We start from the raw sequence: 25,240 nt of genomic DNA on the forward strand, positions 1-25,240 counted from the left end.
AGTAAAGAACTTCAAATGTTTCTGTGTTTGTGTTTATAACTATCTTAGTTTAGAATTAAAAAAAGAAAGAAGAAAAAAGAAAAAACTCATCACTTTAAATTGAGTTTTTTTTTTCTTTCTTCTCAGATGTCTGGAGATGGGGAAGGACTGGCCTTTTCCAGTTCCCTTTGGAAGAATGCTCTATTATCTTCCCGGTTCGGGAGATTTATGACAAGTGTGTTCTTCGCAGCTGCTCCCTGGGCCGGCATTCATGTTCTGCTTGGATGCCTCTCTGACCCAATGCCAGCTTTCTAAAGCATACAGCCCTTTCAGAGGATTCCCAACCCTGGATGGAACCAGGTACTCTAGAGGTAGGGTATCCAGGGGCAACCACCCCCCAAAAGACATGCAGAGTGATAACGGTGAGCTTGTTGCCCCTGGGCCTGGGGTTGATGAGAGGAACTTTAATATTTATCAATAAACAACAAAGTGCTTAGCACATCTCCTAGGGAAGTAATTAACCACAGAAAGACTACCCTGTGCCGAGGCGTCTCCTCCAAAAAAAGAACTCACTTAATTGTGAATTGCTTACACCAGGTGAGAGAGAAGCGGTGTCTACCCCGCTCACCTGACATAAGCAACTCTGAAGTAACTGGGAGTTGCTTTTTATAAATACGGTGCAGAGACTTTCTTCTTGGTGGCTAATTACTTCCTTGGGAGGTTGCTTTAATAGTTCCCATAAGAAGGCCATTATTATCTTTAGCGTGATCACAGTCTCATTGCTTTTGTCCTAGCCATTCCAGTGCTGGGGCTCTGCCTCTACAAGGGATCCTGAGTTGAGCCTATGAGGCGAGCCCTCCAGCTTGGAGATCAGGTGCCTCAGGTTGGGTGGGAGCCAGGATCCAGGTGAGGCTGACAGAGAGGGAGGTAGATGGCACAGGGATTGTTGGGGACACCGGCTGCCTGGAATCTCTCTTTTGCATACCATACTCCAGCAATTTGCTATGCTTTTAGTTGCTGACACCCCAAACAGGGAAAGGGGTCAGAGAAGTGGCTCCTTTTAGGAGGCAGAAGGAGTTGATCTATAAGCAACCACAGCACTCAGTGAAATCACCAGGGACGCAGAAGCAAAGAGCCATTGGACTGTGACTCTGAAAAATACCGCATGCCTTTATGCCTCACCTTGCTAAAAAAATGAAAGAGAGCGCCTTCTATTCTGGCTTTGTTTCAGATGGGTGAAATGAGTGAAGGACAGTACCACAGCACATCCGGCCTATGAAATTCTATGGTCACAAACTTGTATCAGTGTAAATACGCCTGCTTGTTCTCAAATTATATACATACACAAAGGCAATTGTTATGCAATTTGCAAGATGTCCATTAAGAGGATGAAGCAGAAGGAAAAATAGAATGTCTAATATTCCCATTTGTTTCTCACCAGCTTGCATCTTACTTTGAACAGCTGAGGCTGACTTCAGGAGCCATGAAGCAGAGGTGACTTTGATGCTGGGTGGGGATACACCCATATTCTATGGCTGTCACAGTGAAGGCATACTTGTAGATCCTTTAACCCCTGAGACAACTTCAACTTCACATAACTCTGACCTGCGAGTCATTTCGGTGAGGGTTAGCCACAAGTCTACACTGATATTATGGACAGTATTTGAACTTAGAAGAGCACATGATTGAACCACATGCTAATGTAACCCTACTTCTCTTTGGAGGCCTATCATTACACAGGAATATGTTCCGGGACAATCGGCAGAGATGTTCAGAATGTGGTGGTTCTTCAGCCACACCACTTGCACACGTGGGATCTTAGACACTAAGTAGGGTTTTAGCTAGGTCACAACTTGGGTGGCAGAAGAGAGGTTTGCAAACCTATCCTGAAAAGTGTCCAGAGCAATTGTTGAGGCCTGATAGCTGTGTCATCTCTCACTGTGTTAGCCCACTTAGTTCTGTGGCTAGGGTTAAAGACAAGGAACACTTGTACAGAAAATATAAACAAGAACAGATGAGATGGCTCAGTGGTAATGGTACTTGCCTCCAAGGCAGATGGCCTGAATTTGATCTTGGGATCCAAAGGTGAAGGAGAAGACTGATTCCTACAAGTTATCTACTGATTTCCACATGTATGTTGTGGCACGCATGTTCTCCTTCTCCTACACACACACACACACACACACACACACACACACACACACACACACACACACGCACAGTGAAATTACATATTAAAAAGTTAAAAATATAAACAAGTGAACACTCCCATTTTCCAATACAGAGAAAGGTATGGATTAAAGGAATTAGAGCTTCATCATGCAAGGTAAATTCATTTTTTGAGGTCTGATAAACCATAAGCATTGTGTCAATAGTGAAAAGTACTGTGCTATGTTCTTAAAATTCTCTAAGAGGGCAGATGGCAACCACACCAGTGAGAAATAAGAATATATATGGTGCTAATGGCACTATAAGCACTAATGATGAGGCTTATGGTCTTGGTCACAGTGATGCTTTCATGAATATATGTATATACATATATACTCAAACTCATCAACATGTGCATATCAGATATGTGCAGCCTTTTAGGTATCAATTATACACCAATAAAGTAGTTAGAAAAAAACAGCGAATACACTGAAATTTAAATTTCATGAACCTTTCCATACAATGAAACCTTCTTTAGATTATTTTCCATCAGGCATCAGGAAAATGTTAAAAACCTTTTCTTTTCCCTCACTAATTGGACTTGGCTCACAGGCTGTAGCTGGGTGACCAAAATATCCTTTGGTTCCAGAGCTGGGTTTGGGTCCTGGCTTCATACTACATTGTCTTTAGAAGTAATGGAACCACTTGCTCTTCAGGTCTTGGTTGCCTCGTCAGCAAAGTGACATCTCCGAGGGCCGTAAGGAAGAGGGGGCACATGGCTCATGACCATTCCAGTGCAGGTTAAGTCACCACCATTGTCATTGACCATGACTGGCCACCCTGAAAGGTCTGACAGGACCATTCATCCTGAAGGCATTAGCCAGAGCCTCTCTGCAATGATGGGTGCTTGAGAATCCAAAGCCAGCACCAAACCTCAGTGACTATTTGGCCTGTGTCTGAAGTGTCCTGGCCCAAGGATGTGTGTTCTTCACCATATTCACTTCAAAGGAAACATTATAACACTGGACAATAGTGTCGAGGAGATCTTTCAGGAGAGAGTAAGTCATGACGCAAGCACATATAACACTGTTCTTGAGGGGATGGGAATTAGAAGACACTTGCTCACCTCCCTCATTATCCTTGTTATCAGCGCAGGAGGTTTCCATGGCAACGTTGCATCCGGGCCCTCTCCAGCCGGTCTGGCAGACACACTGCCAGCTGTTCTGACCCAGTGTGCATCTCCCGTTACCGTTGCACAAATCAGGGCAGCCATCTGGTTGGAGAAATGGAGAGAATGAGAAGGAGGGACGTGAGGCCACGCTGGGGAAGCAGGGGAGCCATGCAGAAGGGGAACAAGCCTGCAGGGCAGCCACTGGGCCAGCCTCACAGTGGGGCCCGTACCTGCTGTCCAAAGAGTTGGGGGGAAGCAGGCCACGCATGCAGGTGCAAGACGGAGTTGGGGCACAGATGCAGGGGTTCCCAGTGATAACTGACCTGGGTGCAGGGGTTAGAGCAATCTTGCCAAAGTGGGGAGGGAGTTCAGTGCACATCCCAGACAACTGCACCTGTGCTGACCTGACAAAAGGACTAGCTAGGCTGTGCTTTCTAGCCAGTGGCTCATGATGTGTGCTATCTTGAGGCTGCCATTTACCTATCCTCCGTCCCTTCCTTCCTTCTTTTCCTTCTTCCCCCCTCCCTTCATTTCTCTTCTCTCCCTCCTTAATTTTCTGCCTTCCTTCCTTCCTCTCTCTCTCTCTTTCTTTCTTTCTTTCTTTCTTTCTTTCTTTCTTTCTCTCTCTTTCTTTTTTTCTTTCTTTCTTTCTTTCTTTCTTTCTTTCTTTCTTTCTTTCTCTCTCCCTCTTTCTTTCTTTTCTTTCTTTCTTTCTTTCTTTCTTTCTTTCTTTCTTTCTTTCTTTCTTTCTTTCTTTTTCTGTGCCTTCTGAATATAAGTGAAAAAAAAATTCCCTACCAGCCCAGAGTCAAAATGCCTCCATCTTGTAGAATTTTAAAGATAGATTTACATATGATTTTCAAGAGCTTCTTGTGACCAAGAAAGAGCTGGACGGCTCTGTTGGGCTATTTTCTTATCCTTGTTATAGCTTTAAGGGACACTTCAAAATGTTGGCTGCTTATCACCACCTATTTATGGTAGATTTAAAACTAGAGCAGGATTTAAAGGCCAGGGAAGGAGTAGGTGCTGGGTGCCATGAACTGGGGACATGGACAGAGGCTATATCCGTGTCTATAGGGGAAAGGCAGTGAAGTCTGGGAGGTTCTTATTTTATGGCTTTCTGTTCTTCCTTTCGTTATGCCCCTTCCTCTGTTGTGAAATAAGCAGCCTATTTAATTTCTTAAATGCTCCAGCATCTACAGCAACTGTAGCATAGACTCCTGCACCCTGAGCTTGGACAAAGGGAGCTGAGCAAGCAGAAGAGGCAAGTTTTGTCAGCCGAGCCACTCTGGCCCTTTGTGAAACAGAGAGACAGAGGACCTGTGGTACGTGCCCTACTTGCTGGCAAGAATCTCTATTTAATTTCCATCTCATTTTTCTTTCTTTGAGCAGTTTTATTGAGGCATAATCTACATACGGTAAAATTTACCTGTTGTAAACGTACGTTGCAATGACATTTGGGAAAGTTACAGAGTTGTGCAGTTAGAGATATATTTTCTTGCCTCATTTGAATATACCCCCATGACCATTAATTTAATTGTCCCTGTAAGTAACTATCTGCACATCCTGAAAATTCTCTCTCCCTCTGTGGCCACTTTCATTTCTGAATCTGTTTTTAAACTACACCAGTGCAGACCTGACTGGGATCAGAGAGCTTTCGAACGATAGCGGTAACTGGTCCGGAACCTTCCTGTGAATCAAAGTGTGCATCTCTCCCTGGCGTCCCAAAGGCCTTCCCCTGGTATCCTGTCTCTCCTCCCTCAAGCGCCCCTCATGTGGGTGCTGAGAAACCTAATTCGAACATGTGTCAGTGGCGCGAGTTTAAAGGACTCCTCCTAAGGAGAGAGGTCCACAATTGAGTTTGACTGCTTTAGGAAATGTCTCTGCTTGCTCCGTCCCATCCTGTGCATATTAGGATCAGAATAAAGAGTGTGGCGACAGAGAAGTTCTCTGGGGGGAGTCTCTGGGAGGCAGCTGTGCTGAGAAGGAAACAAGGAGCCTGGAGCAGGGCGGCTGGCTTGGTGCTAACCCTAGCAGTGTGTGTGCACACACATACACACACACACATCCTGGTCTCCATGCCTCCCCTTAGAAAGTCCAGCTCAGGATTCATCACCTCTTCTTACCAATGAGGTGTCTGTGGCCCTGCCTGGGGAACCACTGATGTCTCTCAGTGTCTCAGGACAGTGCTTACATCCTGAGACAGTGCTCCAAGGGAAGCCCTCCCTCACTTCCAGAGATGTGCCACAAACACTTCTGTGGGAGCAAAATGGAACTCAGGAGGAAAAGCCCGGGAGACATTGGATGAGTTCTCAGGGAAAAAAAAAAAAAAAGAGAGATCGTGGTCAATCTGCAGCCACCTTCTGCCTTCCAGTTACCACCAGCAGAGTGTGGGGGAAGAGATCACAGAGAATGCCCTAAATGACAGGCCTCTGAACATTTACTCAGCACGGTCTCTGGTATGTGTGCTTTGCTATTTAGCTACTTGGAGGCCTCCTGTCTCACTGAAATCACGCCCAGAGTCTCAACGGAAGGCTCATTGTGTAGGAAACCCACGTCCACCACATAAAATTTAAATTTGCCAAGAGCCCCAGCATGTCAGTCAGAGATATGTGCTCAAAATATGTATGCTCTTCTATGGAATGAGGCCTCCCCACTACTCTTTTCATTCCGACCAACTGAAGTGAGGTAAACAGGGCAGGGTAGCGAGTTTTCGCCACATCCTATGAGGAAGATGAAAACAGAAACAGCGGGAGCTGGCAAATCTCTGAGAAGTTTCAGGGCAGCCGGGGAATTAATGGACAGGACTTTGCTTTTAGCTTGAAGAGGAAGAAAGCAGCCTTGGTAGGTGCGTGGCGTTGCTAGGCAACCCCAAGCTAGCCCTAGCGCAAGTTCATTCTGCCGGTGGCCTTCTGAGGAGGTGACTCTTTGTGTTTGTAAAGTGCAGAGCCAGCTGCTGCTTAAGGAAAAACAAAACCTGGGAAGTAATTAGTCTGGAGGGTAAATGGGCATCAGGTGGCAGCTCTTCTCTGGAGAGGACGCTATGACTGAAGTTGGAATTGGCTTATAGGCTCACACTTGGGCATCCAAGAAATCTCTGTCTCGTGAGATCCAGGCTGGCTCTCGGGTTTCCTCGAGTGCCTGCCTCTAAATGACTGGTTTAGACTCCTGGAAGGCACCCCTGTTCGGGTGTTTATTTCCTTACCTAGAAAGAACTGATGGCTACTGGGGCCTTCAGGTTCTATCACCACCCTGGACCAGTGGTCCTTAACGAAGGATTCATAAAGGATTTCCCTCCCTTCCTCTGGGGGGGGATGTCTGGCAACGTCTGGGGATATCCTTGATTGTCATTTTTTAGGGGGTAATGACACTTGCCACCTCATGGTTAGAGGCCAGGGATGCCGTTTCACATCCTAACCGCACAGGAGAACCCTACCCGCACCCTCCAAGAGTGGCACAGGTTCAAATGACAACCGTTCTGAGGTTGGAAAGCCTGACTTCCTTAGATCCCAGCCATGGTTGACTGTTGTGAGTTCACAGGGCCTGGTCTGGTCTCAGACTAACAGTGAGGGCTTGAATGAACAGAATTCATTTCCATCTGTCCATCTACATCTCCTCTAACAGCCTTCCCCTCCAACTCTAGACGTCTCCTCAGCCAAAGTGTGCAGGGACATCAGCAAGGCTGCTTTTGTCACCTCACACCCTCACTCCAGCTCACATAGATAACATGCAGTTATCGCTACACAAACCAAAGCCACACCACTATGTGATGCCTGATTTCTTTCTTTTTTTTTTTTTTTTTTTTCGGATTTGGGGACTGAACCCAGGGCCTTGCGCTTGCTAGGCAAGCGCTCTACCACTGAGCTAAATCCCCAACCCGATGCCTGATTTCTAACTCCAGTCCTTCCAGCTCTAGTCTCAGACCCCTGCTTTCACTTCTGTATCCCTGTCTGTTCGCTCCTGGGCAACTCCAAGTCAGAAGAATCCAACCTGTTCCCTTTTGTCCCCTCTAAACTGTTTCCTTGATCCATGAGTGGCACCTGAACTCACCCACTCCTGAGTCCGAGGCCTTGGAGTCGCCCTCCCCTCCCACAGCTTCTCTCATCTCCTGTAGCTAGCGCCAGTCACCACTGCCGAGTTTACCTCTTAACTGAGCTAAGACAAAATGCTACAGTTGAATAAAGCTTGGATAAATCCCAAGAGAGTCCGTCTTTGAAAGTTGTATCCTGTGGCCTTTGTTACTAACTACAATTTGAATGGCGTTCCTTTAACTTCTCAGTGCTCGATTAAACAGCTGTGCTGGGTATTCAAATCCGTTGGGTTGCTTATCTGTCATGTGAGGGACCATGTCTAACTTATTTACTGTGAGATTGGAGTACTCCATGGATAGTTGCTGTGTGTGTGTGTCTGAATGAATAAATGAATGAATGAAGGATGTCAAGCATGGCCAAGAATGAATGAAGGAAATCAGCATGGCTGGTAGAAGTCTAATATCCCCCAAGACCTCTTTTATATAAATACGAATCACTGGGGGGTGGAGGGGGTAGGGAGAAGCAGAGAAAGGTCTTGTTGACAAAGCTACCAGCTAGGCAGGCTTTTTGACTTAAACAAAAGTTAGGCACGAGCAAAATAATGTCGAGGGCCCAGAGCAAAAGGGGAGAGTAAATGGGTTGGAAGACAGCTCTAATTATAAAAACACTTGTCTAAAACAGCATTAAGACCTGTTCTGCAGTGCGTGGCAATTTACAGGTAGAGGTAAGTGGCTAATACTATTTGGGAAGTAAGGAGGGACGGATGAGCTTTTAATGTTCTCCAGCAAGGACAGTGGAGAAGCTGCACCAGAATGCAGGAAGGGCAGGAGAGAACGCAGACCAGCTACACGCAAACACAACTTACAAAGCGAGCCTCAGAAATAGCACCTGTCTGCTTAGTTCAAGAGGCCATAGAGGACCAGTGCAGCCTTCTATAAATCCCAAGAAAAGTGTCTTTTTGTCCCCCTTTCAACTGAGGGGAAACCATAGCTTTGTTTGGAGGCAGAAAGTTCTGGAGTTGGAACCAGAACTGCCCTCTTCTAGGCATGTGATCTTAGACCTCTTTGAGCCCAGCCTGCTTGTAAAACTGTGCTTTTTTTTTTTCCCCTCATTTAATGTCATGTACCGTTTCTCTCAACAGAATAAGATCTTCAAGGGCAATATTCTGTCTCCTCTTGTCCCCTGATACAGCTTCAAGATCTAGGAACATAGTTGGCGCATGCCACACAATAAACGTTTGTTAATGGAGTAACTTACTTTAGACGGTGACAATACTTACTCTGGGTAGACACCGGTGTTAAACAAAATAAGCAAGAGGAAGGTTTTAGTAAGAGTTGGGGGCACCCCCACTGCCCAGTGGGTAGAATGCACATAGCTGAGACTGCTGATGCAGTTGTTGCTAGTACTAATTACTGGGAAGTTCTTTAAGTACAGCCCCAAAACACAAGCCACTTTGCCTCACTCGCCGATCAGGAAAACCAGAGAGAGCTTATACTAATTTAACTAATTTAAAGTAGAATTTTCTCTAGTGTTCTCAGTGTGTGCTTTGGTTACATACTTGGGTGTTCTCATTCCTATGACCACCAGTCCAGAAACTCAGTGACGACACAGGAGGCTGGTGAAGGGGAAAATCCACAGAATGACAGGCTCAAAGTTGGGGGCTCAAGTGTAATACATGCACCCTTTCTCTTGAGAAGAGGGTCACGTTTAAATTATCAATATTTCAGTGTGTGTATGTGTATGTACCTGTGTGTGTATCTGTGTGTGTACCTGTATGTATATGTGTGTATACGTGTATATGTACCTATGTGTATCTGTGTGTATGTGTGTGTACCTGTGTGTGTGTATACCTCTGCGTGTGTGTACTTGTGTGTGTTTGTCTCTGTGTGTGTGTGGTGTGTGTGTGTGTGTGTACCTGCATGTGTTTGCCTGTATGTGTGCCTGTGTGTATGTGTGTGTGCTTGTGTATATACCTGTATGTATACCTGTGTATGTGTGTACCTCTCTGTGTGTACCTATGTGTGTGTGGTGTGTACCTCTGTGTGTGTGGTGTGTGTACCTGTGTATGGGTATGATGTGTGTGTGTGTCTGTGTGGAGACCAGAGGCTGATGTAGGCTATCTGCTCCATGTCATGCTCAAAGACAGGGTCTCTCACTGAGCCTGGAACGTGCTTTCCTGACTAGCCTGGTCAGCAAAGCCCAAAGACCCTCCGGTTTCCATCTCCTTTCCCCATGGCTAGTGTTACAGATGCTCAGCGCGTTGTGAGGCTCATTCACCGGGGTGCACTGGACCGGAGCTCAAGTCTATTTTCTTCTCCGGCCAGTGCTTTACTGACTGAGCCATGTAACCAGCCCCAACTAAAGTCGGGACCACACCCCTTCGTCGCCGCAAACTGTTGAAATGCCCCTGCTTTCTTGGCACTACACATCACTGGATTTAAGCAGCACACGTAGGGAAGATGCTCAATAAGACTCTGCCATTCCATTCTGGATCTCTTTCTAGCTGAGGATAGCAGAGGTGTTGGGGATCCTGGATTGCTAGTGGCTCAGTCAGCTCTCATACTAAGGAGCAATGACAACGCTTGGGTGCTCTGGGTCATAGTCTGGGAGGGAACTGCAACCGATTTTAGAAGACTGGTTGAGCAAGAAGCTTCCGAGTCCCTGGCAAACAGTAAGGCTGTCCTTGCTCACCCACGTGTCAGGTGGGAGCTGTGTGGGGATCCCATTTCTAGGTACACAGTGGAATGGACATGAACTGCAATTGAACACCTGTGCCTGCTGTGCCAGCAGACCTGGGAAACTGAGAGGCAGATGTTTCTCTCTGTTTCAACAGCATCTGTACATCTTTGAGGGTCTGCAGGGGTGGGAGCAGGAAAAAGCTAGCATTCTTTTTGGAGGAGGAGGGAAGGGGAGGGGAGGAGGAGGAGGAGGAGGAGGAGGAGGAGGAGGAGGAGGAGGAGGAGGAGGAGGAGGAGGAGGAGGAGGAGGAGGAGGAGAAGGAAGTAGCTTTTGCTCAGAAGGCAGAAATTGTTCCCCTCCACGCCAGCGGCCACAGAAACAGCCGATCAGCCACTAGGCGGTGGGGAATTTGGATTCGGCTGTCTGCTGCACGCGTCCGGATGCACCTGGATGCCCGCCATCAGCAGCATTTCTGTCTGTGTGGGAAAAGGCGTGCGGCAAGCTCAGCTGTGGCCTCCGAAAAAGTGATGAACTTGAAAAAAAGTAAAGAGGATCCTTTCCCATTTGGGGAAAAGAAAAGGAGACACATCTTACTGTGCTGGAGTCTCAGGTTCTTAAAACAATTCTCTTCAAGAAGGAAGTCACGGAGGCGGAATCCGAGAAGGTAGACAGCAGTGGGGGTGGGGGAGGCTCTTTCTGAACAGGAATCCCTGGTCAGCTATTGAGTGAATTGGGGGAAGTCAGTATCCTCTAGTTGCCTGGGGTTCTACACAAGCCTGTGACTGCACTTTACCCATCAAAGAAGGCTGCCGGGCACTAGCTACTGGACTCGGATTCCACATGTCAATGTCGCTAAAGCACACACTACTTTTTTAAGATCCTGCTGACGATCTAACAGGAGCTTCACTACTGATCCAGAAGTTTCTCTCCTGAACTAGAAGAAGAATAGCTTCTCACAGGAGGGTTACAGGGGCAGCTTCAGCAAGAAAAGCCTGTGCTTGGATTTCATTCCTCAGCACCGAGTCACCCTCTGTGAAGGCTGGCTACTCTCTCTTAGGACAAGCCCTCCCGTGCCTCCAGGGCCTGCCCTGTGAACACCAGGATTGAGTCGTGAGCCCCAAACAGGACCTTGAAGGCCTGCGTTATCTGCGCTTGGAATCTTCTCATTATGCTTCTGCGCTCTGGGTTAGACCACACTGCTCTCGCCTAAGGCCTCTGGAATATGGATCCTTCTTTGGGGCTTCTTCAAAGCCCCTCTCCCTAAACTAAGGCCACCATATCGACTTCAGCAGTGCTGTTCATTTTGGCTCAACAGGACCATCCTGCCGAAGCAGGAGGGTGGTTTTCCTGACTTCCTGCTCAGCCCATCCTCCCACCCCCTCCATAGCAACCCCCACTCCTCCATAGCAACCCTCCTCCCCTCCATGGCACGCTTTCTTCCTTGCTCACAGCCTATCATCATTCGGCCTTTTTTGAAAGTAGTGGCCTTAAGCCTGGCTGCACATACCTTGGTCACCCTTCCATTTGCTTCAGCCAGTAAAAACAACAACAAGAAAAAACCCCTCTACCTTTCTGAAGGGAAGACCCCCGGTGCTAGTATCACTTTTTTTTCTTTCTCTTTTCGTTTCTTTCTTGCACGCATATGTATATGTAGTATATCTGGATGTGTGTACTTGTGTTCATATGTCCGAGGGGGCATCACGTATGTGCTGACGAATTCAAGTGTGTATTTATGTACAAACGAAGGCCAAAGGATGGTGTGAAGTATGCTCGTTGGTTCCCCCTTACTTTGTATATTGAATCGCTGAATCCGGCTCACTGATTCTGTTTGTCTAGCTAAGTAGCTTGCTCCAAGGGAAAGATCCTCTGCTTTTCTCTCCCCAGCCCTGAGATTGCAGGCGGACCATTTATGTGGTTGTTGTGGATTTGAACTCTGGTCCTCGTGCTTGAACCCCACACGCGGAGTAGCGTGAGAATTACCTTCTGCACCGCCCCCTCCCCGGCCCCTGTTTTTCCTTTCTTCCTTTAGTACTAGAATTGAACCTAAGGCCTTGCTCACATTAAATAATCCTCCTCCCCCAAGCTGCACTCTTAGCCCGTTCTTTTTTCTTCTCTATAACTCTCTGGGATATTCTACTACACAATGAAGGCTAAGAACCAGTGGTTTAATGGCCTTCTTCCTGGGCTCTCCAACGCCTCCCGAGTGAGAGACTTTGGCTCTGTTGTTTATGGCTGGATTCCCAGTGCTCGCCCCAGTGGTTAGCATAAAGATATTTGTTGGATGAATTCATGAAGAAAAGAAACCTGGGCTGTGCTTCTTTGCTGCTTTATCATGCCCTTGATTCAGCAGCCAGGTAAAAGGAAAAGCCTCCCGCAGGCCACGCCCCAAGCCCTGGAAGGATGATCTTTTCCGGGCAGAAGCTGCAGCTGCCGACTGCACAGGGTCTAAACCAAGGCTGTGGCAGGGGCAATGTCTGCGTGCCAGTATGGAGTTCTGCCTCAAAATCTGTAAGGTGCAGAGAGCTCCCGACTGAAAGAGACAGGCTGGAGGACCGAGAGAGGTGGAAGAGGAGGCACGTAGGTAGATTAAGAGGGTGACAAGCGTCACGCAAAGGCAGGGATGACGAGAAGAGAGCCCAGTGGTTTAATTTCCTTCTTCGAGGATGATCAAGTTGTTTTGACTCATGCCGCTCATTCCCACGGCTGTCCAGCAAATAATGAGTGTGGTACCTACCCGAATGAGAATAGGGGCTCGCATGCCTTTGATTTCTTGTTATTTTTAACCGTGCAATTCCATACGCACTGAGTATCCTGATAGCCACAGGAGGGTCATAAAAATACAAATAACACCTAGGAGGTCTGCGAGCAAGACTTCTTACTCCTGGAAGGCTGGTGGGCTCTCTTTAAATCAATGTAAAACCAGGCCAACAATCGGTTGCCATTTTTGTAACTGTATCATTTCAAGAAATGTAAAAAAAAATATGAAATGTCTGGTCCTTAGAGACATTAAAAGGACCAGGCAAAGAATCTACCTCAGATTTGAAGATCTGAAATTCTAGATCTTAGGAAGTATTCTACACTATGACTGTGATAGCAAATTAGGAAAGCAACAACCCCAGGCACTTCTCACACACAAGGTCAGTCAGTGTGCTCACGGTAAACCTTGGCATAGGAACTCTTATTACTCCCATCCTATACATGAGAGAGCAGAGGCATGGAGAAGCTAAGTAATATGTCCAGAGGAGCAGAGGAGGCAGTGGGAGAGCCAGGATTCTGACTTCAGGCTCTGGACAGTCTCCAAAGACCTGTTCTCCATTAGGCTGAGCAGCCATCCCAGTTTGCCCAGGATCGGCCATGTATGTGCACTAAAGTGCCTCTCAGGAGAACCATGAGTCCTGGGTAACCCAGAGTCATGGCTGAGGTCAGGAAATGAGATTGGGGCACTGAGGAAGGTCAGCTGTGGGAGAACGTGAAGACAGGGGTGTTGACAGAGGCAGAAGGTGACAACAGAGATAAAGGTCTCCAGAGACAAGGAAGAGGTCAGAGTTATAGGATATGTCACTTGTCCCATGGAGTCTGTGGCCCTTCAGTATGCCTGCTGGGGCTGAAACATCAGGACAGCCCAGGACAATACAAATCATTCATCCCTCAACATCTACCAAGGTTTGATTTTAGGACCTGCCTCAGACACCAACAATCTTCAACTGCTCAAGGGCCTGTATATGAAACGGTATATTTATATGTAGGCTACAGAATCCTCGTGAATATCCTATATCATGTCTATACGGCTCATACCTAAGACAATGGTAATGTCAGTGCTGTATTGGCAGTTGCTTCTTGGTATTAGGGAATAATGACAAAAAAAGAAAGAAAAGGAAGAAAAAGAAAGAAAGGAAGGAAGGAAAGAAAGCCATCTGTATACAGCTCTGACACATTTTCCTTCCCAGTTTGCAGTCAGGCGGCATCTGCAGGTGTGGAATCTGTGAGGTGGTCGCAGCTACACTTAGGGTCTGTGTCTGAACTGTGCAAGTTTGAATCTCAGCTCTACCTTTGGCTGCGTGACCTTTAAGCAAAGTGTATAAGCCCTTCATGCCATACAAAACCAGAGCCTGCAAACTATCAATGCCTTTGAGCTGTTAATGTTCAATGAGAGACTATGGACCACGGTAAATCTCCTGTATAAGTGCTGTTACTGCAGTTGTTATCACCAGAGTGACCCTCCAATAGGAGCAGTAGAGTACGGGTGCTTCGGGAAAGGCTTTCATCAGCACATGGATTGGTGCTGAGGAGGGGGCATATTCTCTTACTTAAAGTAGGGAAAGAATCAGGTGGGTAGACATACAGGTGTAATTCCAGGATTCCAAAGGCTAAGGCGAGAGGGTCTCAAGTTTGAGGCCAGCCTGAGCTATGCAGTAAGATATTGTTTCAAAAGCAGAAAAACACAGCCAGACAAAAAGGACGGACATAGTCAACGCAGCTAGGAAAGCACTTTTAAAGATTTGGAAAGAGACGAGAAAAGTGAAGCAACTTCCTGGAGAATTTCCTGAGTAAAATGTTCCAGTGATGGACATCGCAAGAAGAATGGTTCTTAAATTCTCTTAAGGACCACAGGGTAAGAAATCTCACCCATGCTGGAGAGATGGCTCAGTGATTCAGACCACGGGCTCCTCTTCTAGAAGTCCCGAGTTCAAATCCCAGCAACCACATGTCGGCTCACAACCGTCTGTAATGGGATCCGATGCCCTCTTCTGGTGTGCCTGAAGACAGCTACAGTGAACTCATATACAATACATAAAGGGGTAAAGAGAGACTCAGGTCCATTCTGAAATATACTCTGCCCCATGAAGGGGAGGGGAGGGAAGCAATGGTGTCTGTCACTTAGCAGTACTAGCTCAATCCACATCCTGTAATATCTCACCAAGCCATTGCAGGGACCCTAGGAAATACATATCATTATGACGTGCGGCCGGAATAGCTGAAGCTCACTGGAGTTAGTTAACTTGAGTAGGGTCACCGCAAGTGGTAGAAGAGGGATTTGAACTTAGGACAGTATACTTTGTTCTTCTCTAGCTTGGTAGGTTTCTATGGGAGAGGATGGCCTTATCCTATCATGCCATCAGCTGAATCTGTGGGATCTGCGTCTCAGATTCAACCACTCTTGCCTTGAACATTCTGCACCTTTACTGAACAGGTTGAGATTGTTCCTTAAACAATATGGTCTACAACTTTTAACATGGCACTTATGTGCATCAGGTATGAGGAATAACCCAGAGATGGTTTAACGTATGTAGATGTGTGGTGAAGGTTATATGAAAACAATATGGCATCTTACAAGGACATTTTGGCACTCTCTGGGGCCATGAAACAAGGTCTCTATGGAAAGGGAGGATGTTTTCGCATTCATCCCTTGCTTTCTAAGCAAACTTCTGATTTTAAACTTCATTACCCACAGAGTTCCCTTTAGGGAGAGAAGATACTGGAACTGGAAGGCTTCTTTCACTGCGGAATTAATAAATGGCCATTTTGGGGTTAGATGCAAAGTTGGGTAGTCTGAGGGAATGGGTAGAGGGCTCGTCTGTGGACACAAACAGATGGAGTCATTGAAGCCGAGAACCAGGCTGTGCCCTAGAAAGATCCTGCATGGCGATGCGTTTTGCCTCTTGCTCTGTTTATAGCCCTGATGAGACTATCGTGTGGGAACCAAAGGAAGAGGACTTCTGAGGGAGAAATACCAGCCCAGTCTCACGGTCACTGAGCTCTGACAGTATGCCGATTTTGTAGCAGATCCATGAGTGCATTCAACAAATACTTTGCGAGCTATCTTTCTCCTTTTTTATTCAATGGGTCAGGAGAAGTCCCTGGTGGGGACAAGGTGACATGTGAAGGAAGCATGCCAAGCACAGGAGAAAACCAGTGTTGCAACTGTTTGGGAGAAGAGTAGTTCAAGCAGAAGACCTTGGAAGGAACAAAGACCCGAGGTAGAAGAATGCTTGGGTATCAGGGATAGCAAATGTCCTGTTGTCCAGAGCAGAGACAGTGAAGGGCACAGCTTTATAGTTTTTTTTAAACATACTGGCTTTATGCCGAGAAGAGGGCTGAGGTGTGTGTATGTGTGTGTGTGTGTGTGTGTGTGTGTGTGTGTGTGTGTGTGTGTGTGTATGTATATGCGTGCATGTGTATGTATGTATGTATATCATTCTATATATTTATCATCTCTCTTTATCATTCTATATATCTATCATTTATATTTATGTACCTCCCTATGATTCTATATATCTATAATTATCTGTATTTATTGGCATACCTCTCTATCATCTATCTATCTATCTATCTATCTATCTATCTATCTATCTATCTCTCTCTCTATCAGTTATCTGCCTATCTTATCCATTCATCTATCTATTCATTAATCCATCAAGCCTTCCTTACTTATCAATCCCTCCACATCCTGAGAACACTCAGAGACAAATGAGTTCATAAGAGAGGGTATGTTCTACCTTGCCTTGCATAGAAGCAGTGAAAAGCACTCCCATCTGTCTTCCTCTTCTGTAGTCCCCATTGCCCTCCTCTGGGTGGCACAGTGTCCCCCACACCCACCTTAGTCATCAATCCAGAGTCATCTGTCATTCACTCTTCCTATTCCAGCGACCCAGGCCGGGTGAAGCTGGTTCTGAGACGACTTGAATTCCGTGACTGAGTCTTTCCCCCAGCTCAGCATTTAGCATCATCTAAAGGATTATGGGGGAGGGGGTACTGCTCACCGCAGGGTGTTTGTGTACACGTTTCTGCACTAATTCTGAGCAGGAAGTGCACACGCGAGGGTGCCACAGTGTGGGGAGCAAGGAGGCTTTTGTTTCCCAGGAGAGTGGAGAATGGTCTTCAGAATTCCCACAATCTGGCGTATGCTATTGTTAGGTGCTATTCTTCAGTTTTGCATAATGAGCACACCCCCCCCCCCCAGAAAGGCGAGCTCCCTCTTTGAAATCTTCTCGTTTACCGGAGAAACCAAATTCCCTCTTTTCAAATACATTTTCACATGCAAAACAGCAGTCTGTTTTTGCTAAGTCACATTCTAGCTAAATGGATAATTGAACGGGTGAATGGGAGCTGCTACTGGGCTGCTGACCCGCAGAGCTGCCATATATATATATACTTCCAAACTGCAGCAGAGCGGTCCTCGGGAGGCGGAAAGCATGACTGATTTTTCCAATAAAGCTACAAAAATCAATAATCCCCGCAGACGAGACGCTTGCATCCCTAACCATCTCAGGGCTTTCTTCCTTTGCCGCCTCCAACCCCAGAACAGGCCTCTGCCTCCACCTTGGCACCTGCTTCCGATCCCTCACCACCAGGACCAAGCTCGTGTTCTATTACAGTTCTGCTGAACGCACCTTTTAGGGAGGCTCTGCAATGCTTCTTGATTTAGAGATGCCTGGGTTTTTATGTGGTCGTGGGAAAAGTTGCTTAGCTTTTCCCGAGCGCCAATAAGTTCTGATATATGGCTGTGCATGCCTGCATGATTAATGGCACATGCAATGCAAGGACTTGGAGCTTTCAGAGGTCACCCCATGTGTACTGAATAATACAGCACGGATCCAAAAATACCCTTGGATGAGAATCCTGGCTGCACATAAATGCAATGACATTGCCTGCTTTAGTTGACATTGTCCGAGACTCGGTGCTTTGAAAGAAAGTCACCTCCCCCAAGCAGGTAATTTCAAGACAAAGCCGGAGATCATTTTGGTTCCCTGGCTACTTCTCTGTACAGTGTCATAGGTACCAGGGAAAGGAAGGAGACTGGGGAAAAAAATCACAAGGCTGCAACATTAGTTTCTGACAGGATCTCCAAGTCCAGGGTAGCCAGGCCACGATCAGAAGCAAATTAAATGTCCATGCAAAATATGCCACTGTGTGCGGCGCTGTGGCTGAGAATTTAAATGCACCAAAGTCAAGAGATTCAAAATGATGGTTCCCACAGCAACTATAACTCAGTTCTCTGGTGAATATAAAGTTAACTTTATTGCAAAACATGCTGTTCAATTTACGCCTTAATCTAGTCATGGCAGAGTTACAGTTGCTGTGAGAACGCTAACTCTGAATTGTTTTGAATAATTAATTTAATGAAAAGTTGGTGGAAATGTGAACTCTGATAGAAAAGTCAACTTAAATGTAGGCAGGTTGGCCAACTGTGCCAACATGGAGTGACAGCCGGCCAGTTGTAGAATCTGAAGTTACTTGCTGCACTCTTTAGCCTGGAGCACACTGGTTAAGGTAACGGGGCATTGCCCTCAATCCCCAAAGGTACACTCTTTTTGGGGGGATGACTTTACCACCAGGTGAGGGTGGTTCCCTGGTACCCATATACCTGATCAAATTTCGGGACTTCCAAGAAGTTGCTGCTGCTCCTACTGGGGACAAAGCAGGTTATCAAAATATGGGGTGATCCGAGGTGGTCAGTGGGGTTCGGAGCTCAGCTGCTCTTTTCTCTTGCTTTTACGTCTGTAAGCCAGCTTTCTTTTGCGTGAGATGGGCACTCTAATGGTCTCTACCTCACAATCTCAACATGAAGTTTAGATGGGGGAAGGCATGCCAAAGAACTCAGCCGTCGTGGCTAAATACTCAGTAACTTAGCCGACAAGATCTAAATGGGAAGCTCAATTGAGTTAGTAGACTAAAAACAGGGACAAAACCAACATCTTGGCTCTCTTGGCTTCTTCACTTTAGACTGATGTGGGATAACGCTAAGGGCAAAGGGGACATAAAGGCAGAAGCAGGAAGTGGCAGAAAGTGTGGCCATTGACAGTGCAGCTTCCTTGAAGTTACTTCCTTGAACTCCCTCTGAAGTTCGAGAAACCGTCTCCTCTACCAGGTTCAAATCGTTTGGATTTCCTTTTTTAAAAAGCGCTGTATGACGGATTGCGAACATGTTTTACATTTTGAGAGTTGAGCTGTTTCTGCCCCCTTCTGAAGCATTTTCCGCTGTTGGAGGTGATACTACTCCCCTTGTGACTCTAGACCCTAGACAAAAAAGTCCTTTGTTCAAGCCCGAAAGACCCCTCAAACTCAGGAGAAACCCCTGATCTACCCGGTGAGTCCTTTTGGTGGCCCACCTTTGAAGCCAGCTCTGTACTTCTAATAAGTGGGTAATTTTGGCAGCTGAGGAATGATATTTTTGAAGCCAACTTATTGGTTTCTCCTTATTCCCTCCCCAGCTATTCTCCTGTATACAATGTGGTTTTTCTTTCACTCTGTCTTAAATGAATCAGATGCTTGGCAGGGGGGAAGGGCAGGCTCTCAGGGAATCTCGAGGCTGGCCAGCAACCCCTGGGTACCTGCTGTGCTGAGGCTCTAAGACAAGGGATAATTTATTTTCTCCTACCCCCCCCCCCCAAAAAAAAACCCAACCCATATTGTACTATATCCTGGTCCTAGGGTTGGTGAAACCAAAGAACCAGACTGTGCCAGAGGTATTGTCAAGGTTTTGATAGAAAGGGACAAAGTAACAGAGTGTGAGGGAAGAGAAATTCAAAGGCGGCACCCGGCAGTGTGGGATTTCAGCTTGTGAAGTCATTCCGGTTTGGCTTTAAGTACCTTCTCTGTGCACCAGCCTCTCAGTGTTTGCAGGGCCTCTGCCTCCTCCCCCCTCAAAGTCTTGGCTTGTGGCTTTCTCCCTTGCTATGATCAGTATCTCTAATATTTTAATGTCTCCTAAACGATTCAATTTCATAACACCGCAATTGTTTGTTTTTACTGCTAAGAAAGTATTTTAAAGCTGTATTACTTAGCGTGACTTAATCTCACTGGTGATGGAGAGGAAATTTGAATGTAGAATTAAGGCTACCCTCAGAGCACAGAGCTCATTTAGAGCCGATGGAAAGAGACCCTGTGGTCTTGGCAGGTGCCTGGCTCTTGTGGAATTTCACCCCTGCTTTGCCTGCAACCCTAGAGGCTCATGGGAAATGATCTCATCAGCCAAACTCCCTAATGATTTCTTTCTGTCTGGGGCTCCCTGAGTGTCACTCTTTGGCTTCAGGAGTTAAGTTCACCTGAAGGTTGGTGGACTTGAACTAGCATTCTCTTTCCAACAGTCTGAAAACAGGCTTTTACAGATTTGGCTGCACTGGGGAAGTGTGATTTCTCTGACCTTACGATTACTAGGATGTGTGCACCCGCGGGCTATGGCAGAGGGGTCCCTAACAATGTCTGATTGCTGCATGGATGGATGCAAAAGAATCAATTACGGTAGACACATTGGAACCTTGAGAGGCCTGATGAAGGAGGGCCCTGAGAACCCTGGCTCACAATTTAGAGCCCGAGTAACTTTCACGCTGAGCACCTAACTAGACAGCGCAACGTGGTAATGGCTCCCAAGGTAGCAAATGACCCTTTCTTGATGTGCCCATGTCTATAAAGACACGGATATTTCCCCCATCCCCGTACCTTTTAAACTTCAAAATTGATTCTGATTTACTGAGGAAAGCTAACACCTTATACTTGATTCTGGAAGCCTAATCAGTTCTTGGTTCCATTCCCAACACTACTCCCTGAAGATCTTGAATGTTTTCATCCCCCCGCTGTCTCTGAGGAAGAGTGTCCTGATTGGGGTGGGGGTGTCAGATGGGAAGCAGGGGTCTGTGTCAGCCTTGGTCGTTCCAGTGAGTCTAGTACCTCCCCAACGCATGCATTCCAAATGGCCAGGTGGTCCCCTGGTTCTTCCTGCCTCCGGAGGATGCTAACCCGGCATGCCCACATGCAGAGGGTATGAATGACTCTAGTAGAGTATCATGCTGGGAGTGTTTCCCAGGAATCAGTGGCCTGATCTGAGACAATTTAGAAGGAGGAGCAAGCAATCTAGAAAATGTAGAATACTTGTGCTGTGCTGTCCCGGGGAAATTATCAACAGGTTTACATTGCTGAACTGGAGTCTTCTCCCTGGGTCATGCCTGCAAAGCCCAAGGAATTGCCCTCAGTAGAGTAGACAGAGCATGTAGGCCCAGGAAGCAGAGGGGAGAGGGCAGGACAGGGGACTGTGTTGCAAGGCCTTGATCACAGCCATGGAGGTGGGGGGGACAATAACTTTGGAATAGCTCCAGTCCTCATGGGACAGTCTGACCTTCCTGGGTGCTCTAACCAAAGCAACACAGGAAGGATTCTGGTCCTGGCCTCCACTGTACCTCTTGGGCCCTTATGCCTAATTTTCATGGGCATTTCTGTTAATCCACTGCCTCTGGAGAAGGCACGAACGAGACTTCACATGTGCCATTTTGCCAGTCTAACGGAGAGAGACACAGGGGACCCAAGAAGCACAGATTAGAAGGCTCCTTTGGCAGGACAGAGATGTCTAGAACCCTGTAGCATCCCATGTGGAAGTTCTAGGTCTTGAGCACTCGAAAGAGTAGCATTTGCGAGCATGGCATTGGACCGATGACAAGGGCAGAGACGTGCTGCAATGGTGTGGATGTACCATGCTGGGTCTGCTGAGCGGTCAGGTGGGCACACACACATGCATGCACACACAGACATGTACACACTCATACGCACGACAGGAATCAGGCACTGGCTGGTCTGTGTTTCTCGTTGGAATTTGGAACTGGCTCTTGATTGGAATAGATGAGTGGAAGCTAAGAAGCTAAAGGACGTGGCAGAGGACGTAGCCACAAGAAGGCTCATGGTCACTGAATGCTATCATCGCCAATGGTGTAGACCACAGATTCGAGTCAGTGAGTCAACCTAGCTAGTCTTGTGTAAAATACTTCTCGTGGCTGCTCACTGTGTGTTTGGGTGGGGGGAGGGCTGCTGCTCTCTGCGAGGTGCACCGAGGCAACACAAAGTCATTTGAGCTCCTTGGAGAAAATTCACCATGTAAGTACAAATTACCACCATTATACCATGGGCATGAGACTTGCATCAGCTTAAAGCAGTCACCGTGGACGGCTGGGGTATCCAACAAAGGCAGCCAAAGCTGTCCCAGTCTCAACCCAGGTAAATGATGTTTTCTAATTCCCATTACCCCTGCCTTAGAGGCGAACGTCAGGGCCATACAAGAACACTCCATTGGTCCCCCCACTCTTATTTGGATGGCTTAAACAGCATTGATTTTTCTTTTCTTTTTCTTTTTTTCTTTCTTTTTTCTTTTTTTTTTTCTTTTTTGGCCAACATTGGAAAATTGGGAGAACAATCTTGCCTCTTGGCATCTGTTGGGGAAAAAAAGCCATTTTGGGAAAATGACGCTTGCTTCCATTTCTACATGGCAAAGCACAGCAGGAGCTGGCTCGTGCCTGCCCTCTAGAGCCTGGGCATTCATCGGTTGCTTCCTGCTCCTGCTCTTACAACCCGTTTAATGTGCTCACTCACTCTGCTCCTGAGTCTTGTTCATGGAGGCTGAGTTTATCTCTCCCTCTACTGGTTACACCCGCCTTTCCCCTCCCTTCCCTAAGTCAACAAAGGTCCCGAATGCCTAGTGCTCTCATTATCCAAATCTAGGCCAGCTCCTTTTACCCAACCACTCCTTACCGAGGGAGAGATGAGAAGGGCCCGCTGTCTCTCCCGCTCCCCTCCCTTGTCAGTAATTCCACCCTAAAAGCTCAAAGTTTTCTTATTTCGGGCTGTGCAAGGCAGTAATCCAACTAAATTAGATCATAAGCATTGGAAGGTTTTCATACTAAATAAAAATATAGATATTGCTAGGAGAAGATGAGATTTAATTAATGAGTGTTATTTAACAGAACAAGTTGTGCCATATATGGAGGATTAAGGGATAAAAAAGGATAGGAGGGAAAATCAAATTTTAATGAGTTACCAACTTTGCTCGCTTTAGCTGAGCTTCCTCCATTGAGGAAATATTAACACTTACTAGGGAACCGTCTGCATGCATATATATATATATATATATATATATATATATATATATATATATGCGGTTGCTACCCAATGTTCTATTACGCAGTAGCACTGTGCTACAAAAGAACTCGAACCTGGCTTCAAAACTTAAGGCTTCTATCCCTAGTTGATCTCTTAGGGAAGCCACAAGCGAAGTTTAGTATTGGAGAAATGCCAGAACTTCCAGGAAAGGGACCTTGGGTTAGAAGAAAGCCAAGTCTTGTGTTGGTAAAAGGGTAGGTGAGATCTGAAGCACTGCGGTTTATCACTTGCTTCCTCACAAGCCATTCTCCACGTTCGTTACCCTGGAGATATCCCCAAACGTGGACCTCAGACTCCGCATGCATGGCACATATGGTGTCTTGTCAATGCTCGAATTCACGTTCTTGCCAACAGTGGTGGGATTCTTGGTGCATACTTGTCTCTTCCCATCTACCTACTTTTGCTATGTGTGTTCACTTTATTAGAAGGATTGGGAGCCATGTGACCCAGAGAGCCTCTCCTGGGATGGTGAAACTGGAGAAGGCCGCAGACATCCATGCTAACACCTCAGGTTTAGCTCTAAGGACTTTTTTTGTGGGGTGCCGCGCCTCTATCCCTGCATAGCCGTGTGCTGTCTTTGCTGGTCTCAGTACTTTGTGAAGATGTATTTGGGAAGCTGAGATAAAAACATGGACGGTATGGTGTCGATAATTTTTAAGCTAACGTTTTATGGACTACTACCGAGCACCATGCTCTACATCTTGCAGTCTCCAGAATGGCAAGATGGGGCCGTTACCATCCTCAACCTACAGAGGAGAAGAATCAAAGCTCACTCAAAACACATGACTTGTCGAAAGTCACTCAAGTGGCAAGTGATGGGAACTTGTTCTAGAAGCTGGGCCTCTCCGAAGGCAATGCTATGCACACCTCTTACCACACCCCAACCACCAAACTCACAAAGGCTGTCAATGGCTAAGTGTTATTAACAGCAGAGAGGAAGACGTCACATCCTGCAGACCTTAGCTGTGAGATAGTGACAGTTTGCACTGGCTTCTGTGCGTTTGATGCATCGCACATGGTTTAATTCTGGGTCAACCGTTTTCCGGGCTAGGCTTCTCTATGATACGAATGCATATTTGTAATCAGACCCACATAGAGCAGGTCAGTGAATGGATGGATACAGATCCTTTTTGGCCTCGTTATATGGAAATCAAAAGTTAATTCAGTTCTTACTTAAAGGATGGCAAGAAGTTTGATAGCAACATGTTTAAGGGATGCCATTTGACCTGCCTGCATTCTCCGGTTTAATAGGAAAAGAACCACTTTCTTGTGCCCCCCTCTAATATCTTCACTCACTTCCCCCTGTTCAGGGAAACTACAGTAATCAGTGCTAGGTGGGCTACCTGGGCTTACACACACACAGCCAGTCACAGAGCCCAGCGCCCGGGACACTCTCGGTAATGCCGAAGCCGCATTTTAACTTTCACACTACTGGGGAGAGCGTGTTCTAGATGCACCCGTGGTTTGCTAACTTACTGGAATAAAACCAGGCACGAACATTTCCCCTGCGCTTTCAAGGTGATTATTTTCTAATCTTTCAGTCTCCCCACCCCCTGGCATTATTTCTAGACACCTACTCAGGGCTGTCTGGCGATCCCTTTTGAAGTTAAAACATAATTTCAAAAATAAAGAAATGCAATTCACACTTATCAGAGCCCATCACTTGCACACAGCTTTAGACAGATGACCTCCTCCTGGGCCGGGCTTTAACCAACATCCTTGCCAGTGTGACTAGGTATTGCTATTGGCAAGCTAGGGAATTTTAGCTTTTTCGATTCTCTGAGACGGTATTTCTCATAGAGAACCTTTTCTCCCCCCTTAGTGTATGAGTTAGCCTGTCCTTCTTCAGAATGGCACGAAGGGATGGGTGGTTTGAACCCCATAGTGCTAAGGTCTGATGCATGTTACGATGAGCAGCGAAGAGACCCATCCGGAAACGACTCAGAACTCGGGGTCTAGTAGGCGCGTGTAGGTGCTTCTCTACTCCTTTCCCACTTTGTTTAGGATGAAAGGGAGACCTCAGGGGCATGATTATATATATATATATATATATATATATATAATTTTATATATATATAAATATATATATAAATATATATGTATATTCATATATATATATAGCTTTTCTTGTTGAAATAGAAACCACCATTAACTGAAATGAAGGGGAATTAGGTTGAGGGGAGGTTCTTGACTGAGTCTAAGCTGGCATTGAGAGACTGGTTGTGTTTTAAAGAATTTGTAAGCTTTTTCTCTGCTACCTTTTTTTTTTAAAAAGGTTCTTTGACTCATCTGAAGATGACTGCAGATGGTA

The 25,240-nt window shown here is 46.4% G+C and overlaps 1 protein-coding gene across 3 annotated transcripts in view; it reads right to left on the reverse strand.

Annotated features, from left to right (window-relative positions):
• The window catches only part of Tenm2 (teneurin transmembrane protein 2), a 935,438-nt gene that overhangs the window by 96,008 nt on the left and 814,190 nt on the right, over nucleotides 1–25,240 (reverse strand). For all 3 annotated transcript variants that reach the window (XM_032911994.1, XM_032911993.1, XM_032911992.1), the window contains one exon: nucleotides 3,254–3,400. In XM_032911994.1, the coding sequence (XP_032767885.1) occupies nucleotides 3,254–3,400 (147 nt within the window). The remainder of the gene's footprint in view (nucleotides 1–3,253; nucleotides 3,401–25,240) is intronic.

The sequence above is a fragment of the Rattus rattus genome, chromosome 9 (genome assembly GCF_011064425.1).
Source record: "Rattus rattus isolate New Zealand chromosome 9, Rrattus_CSIRO_v1, whole genome shotgun sequence".
Taxonomy (NCBI): Eukaryota; Metazoa; Chordata; class Mammalia; order Rodentia; family Muridae; genus Rattus; species Rattus rattus.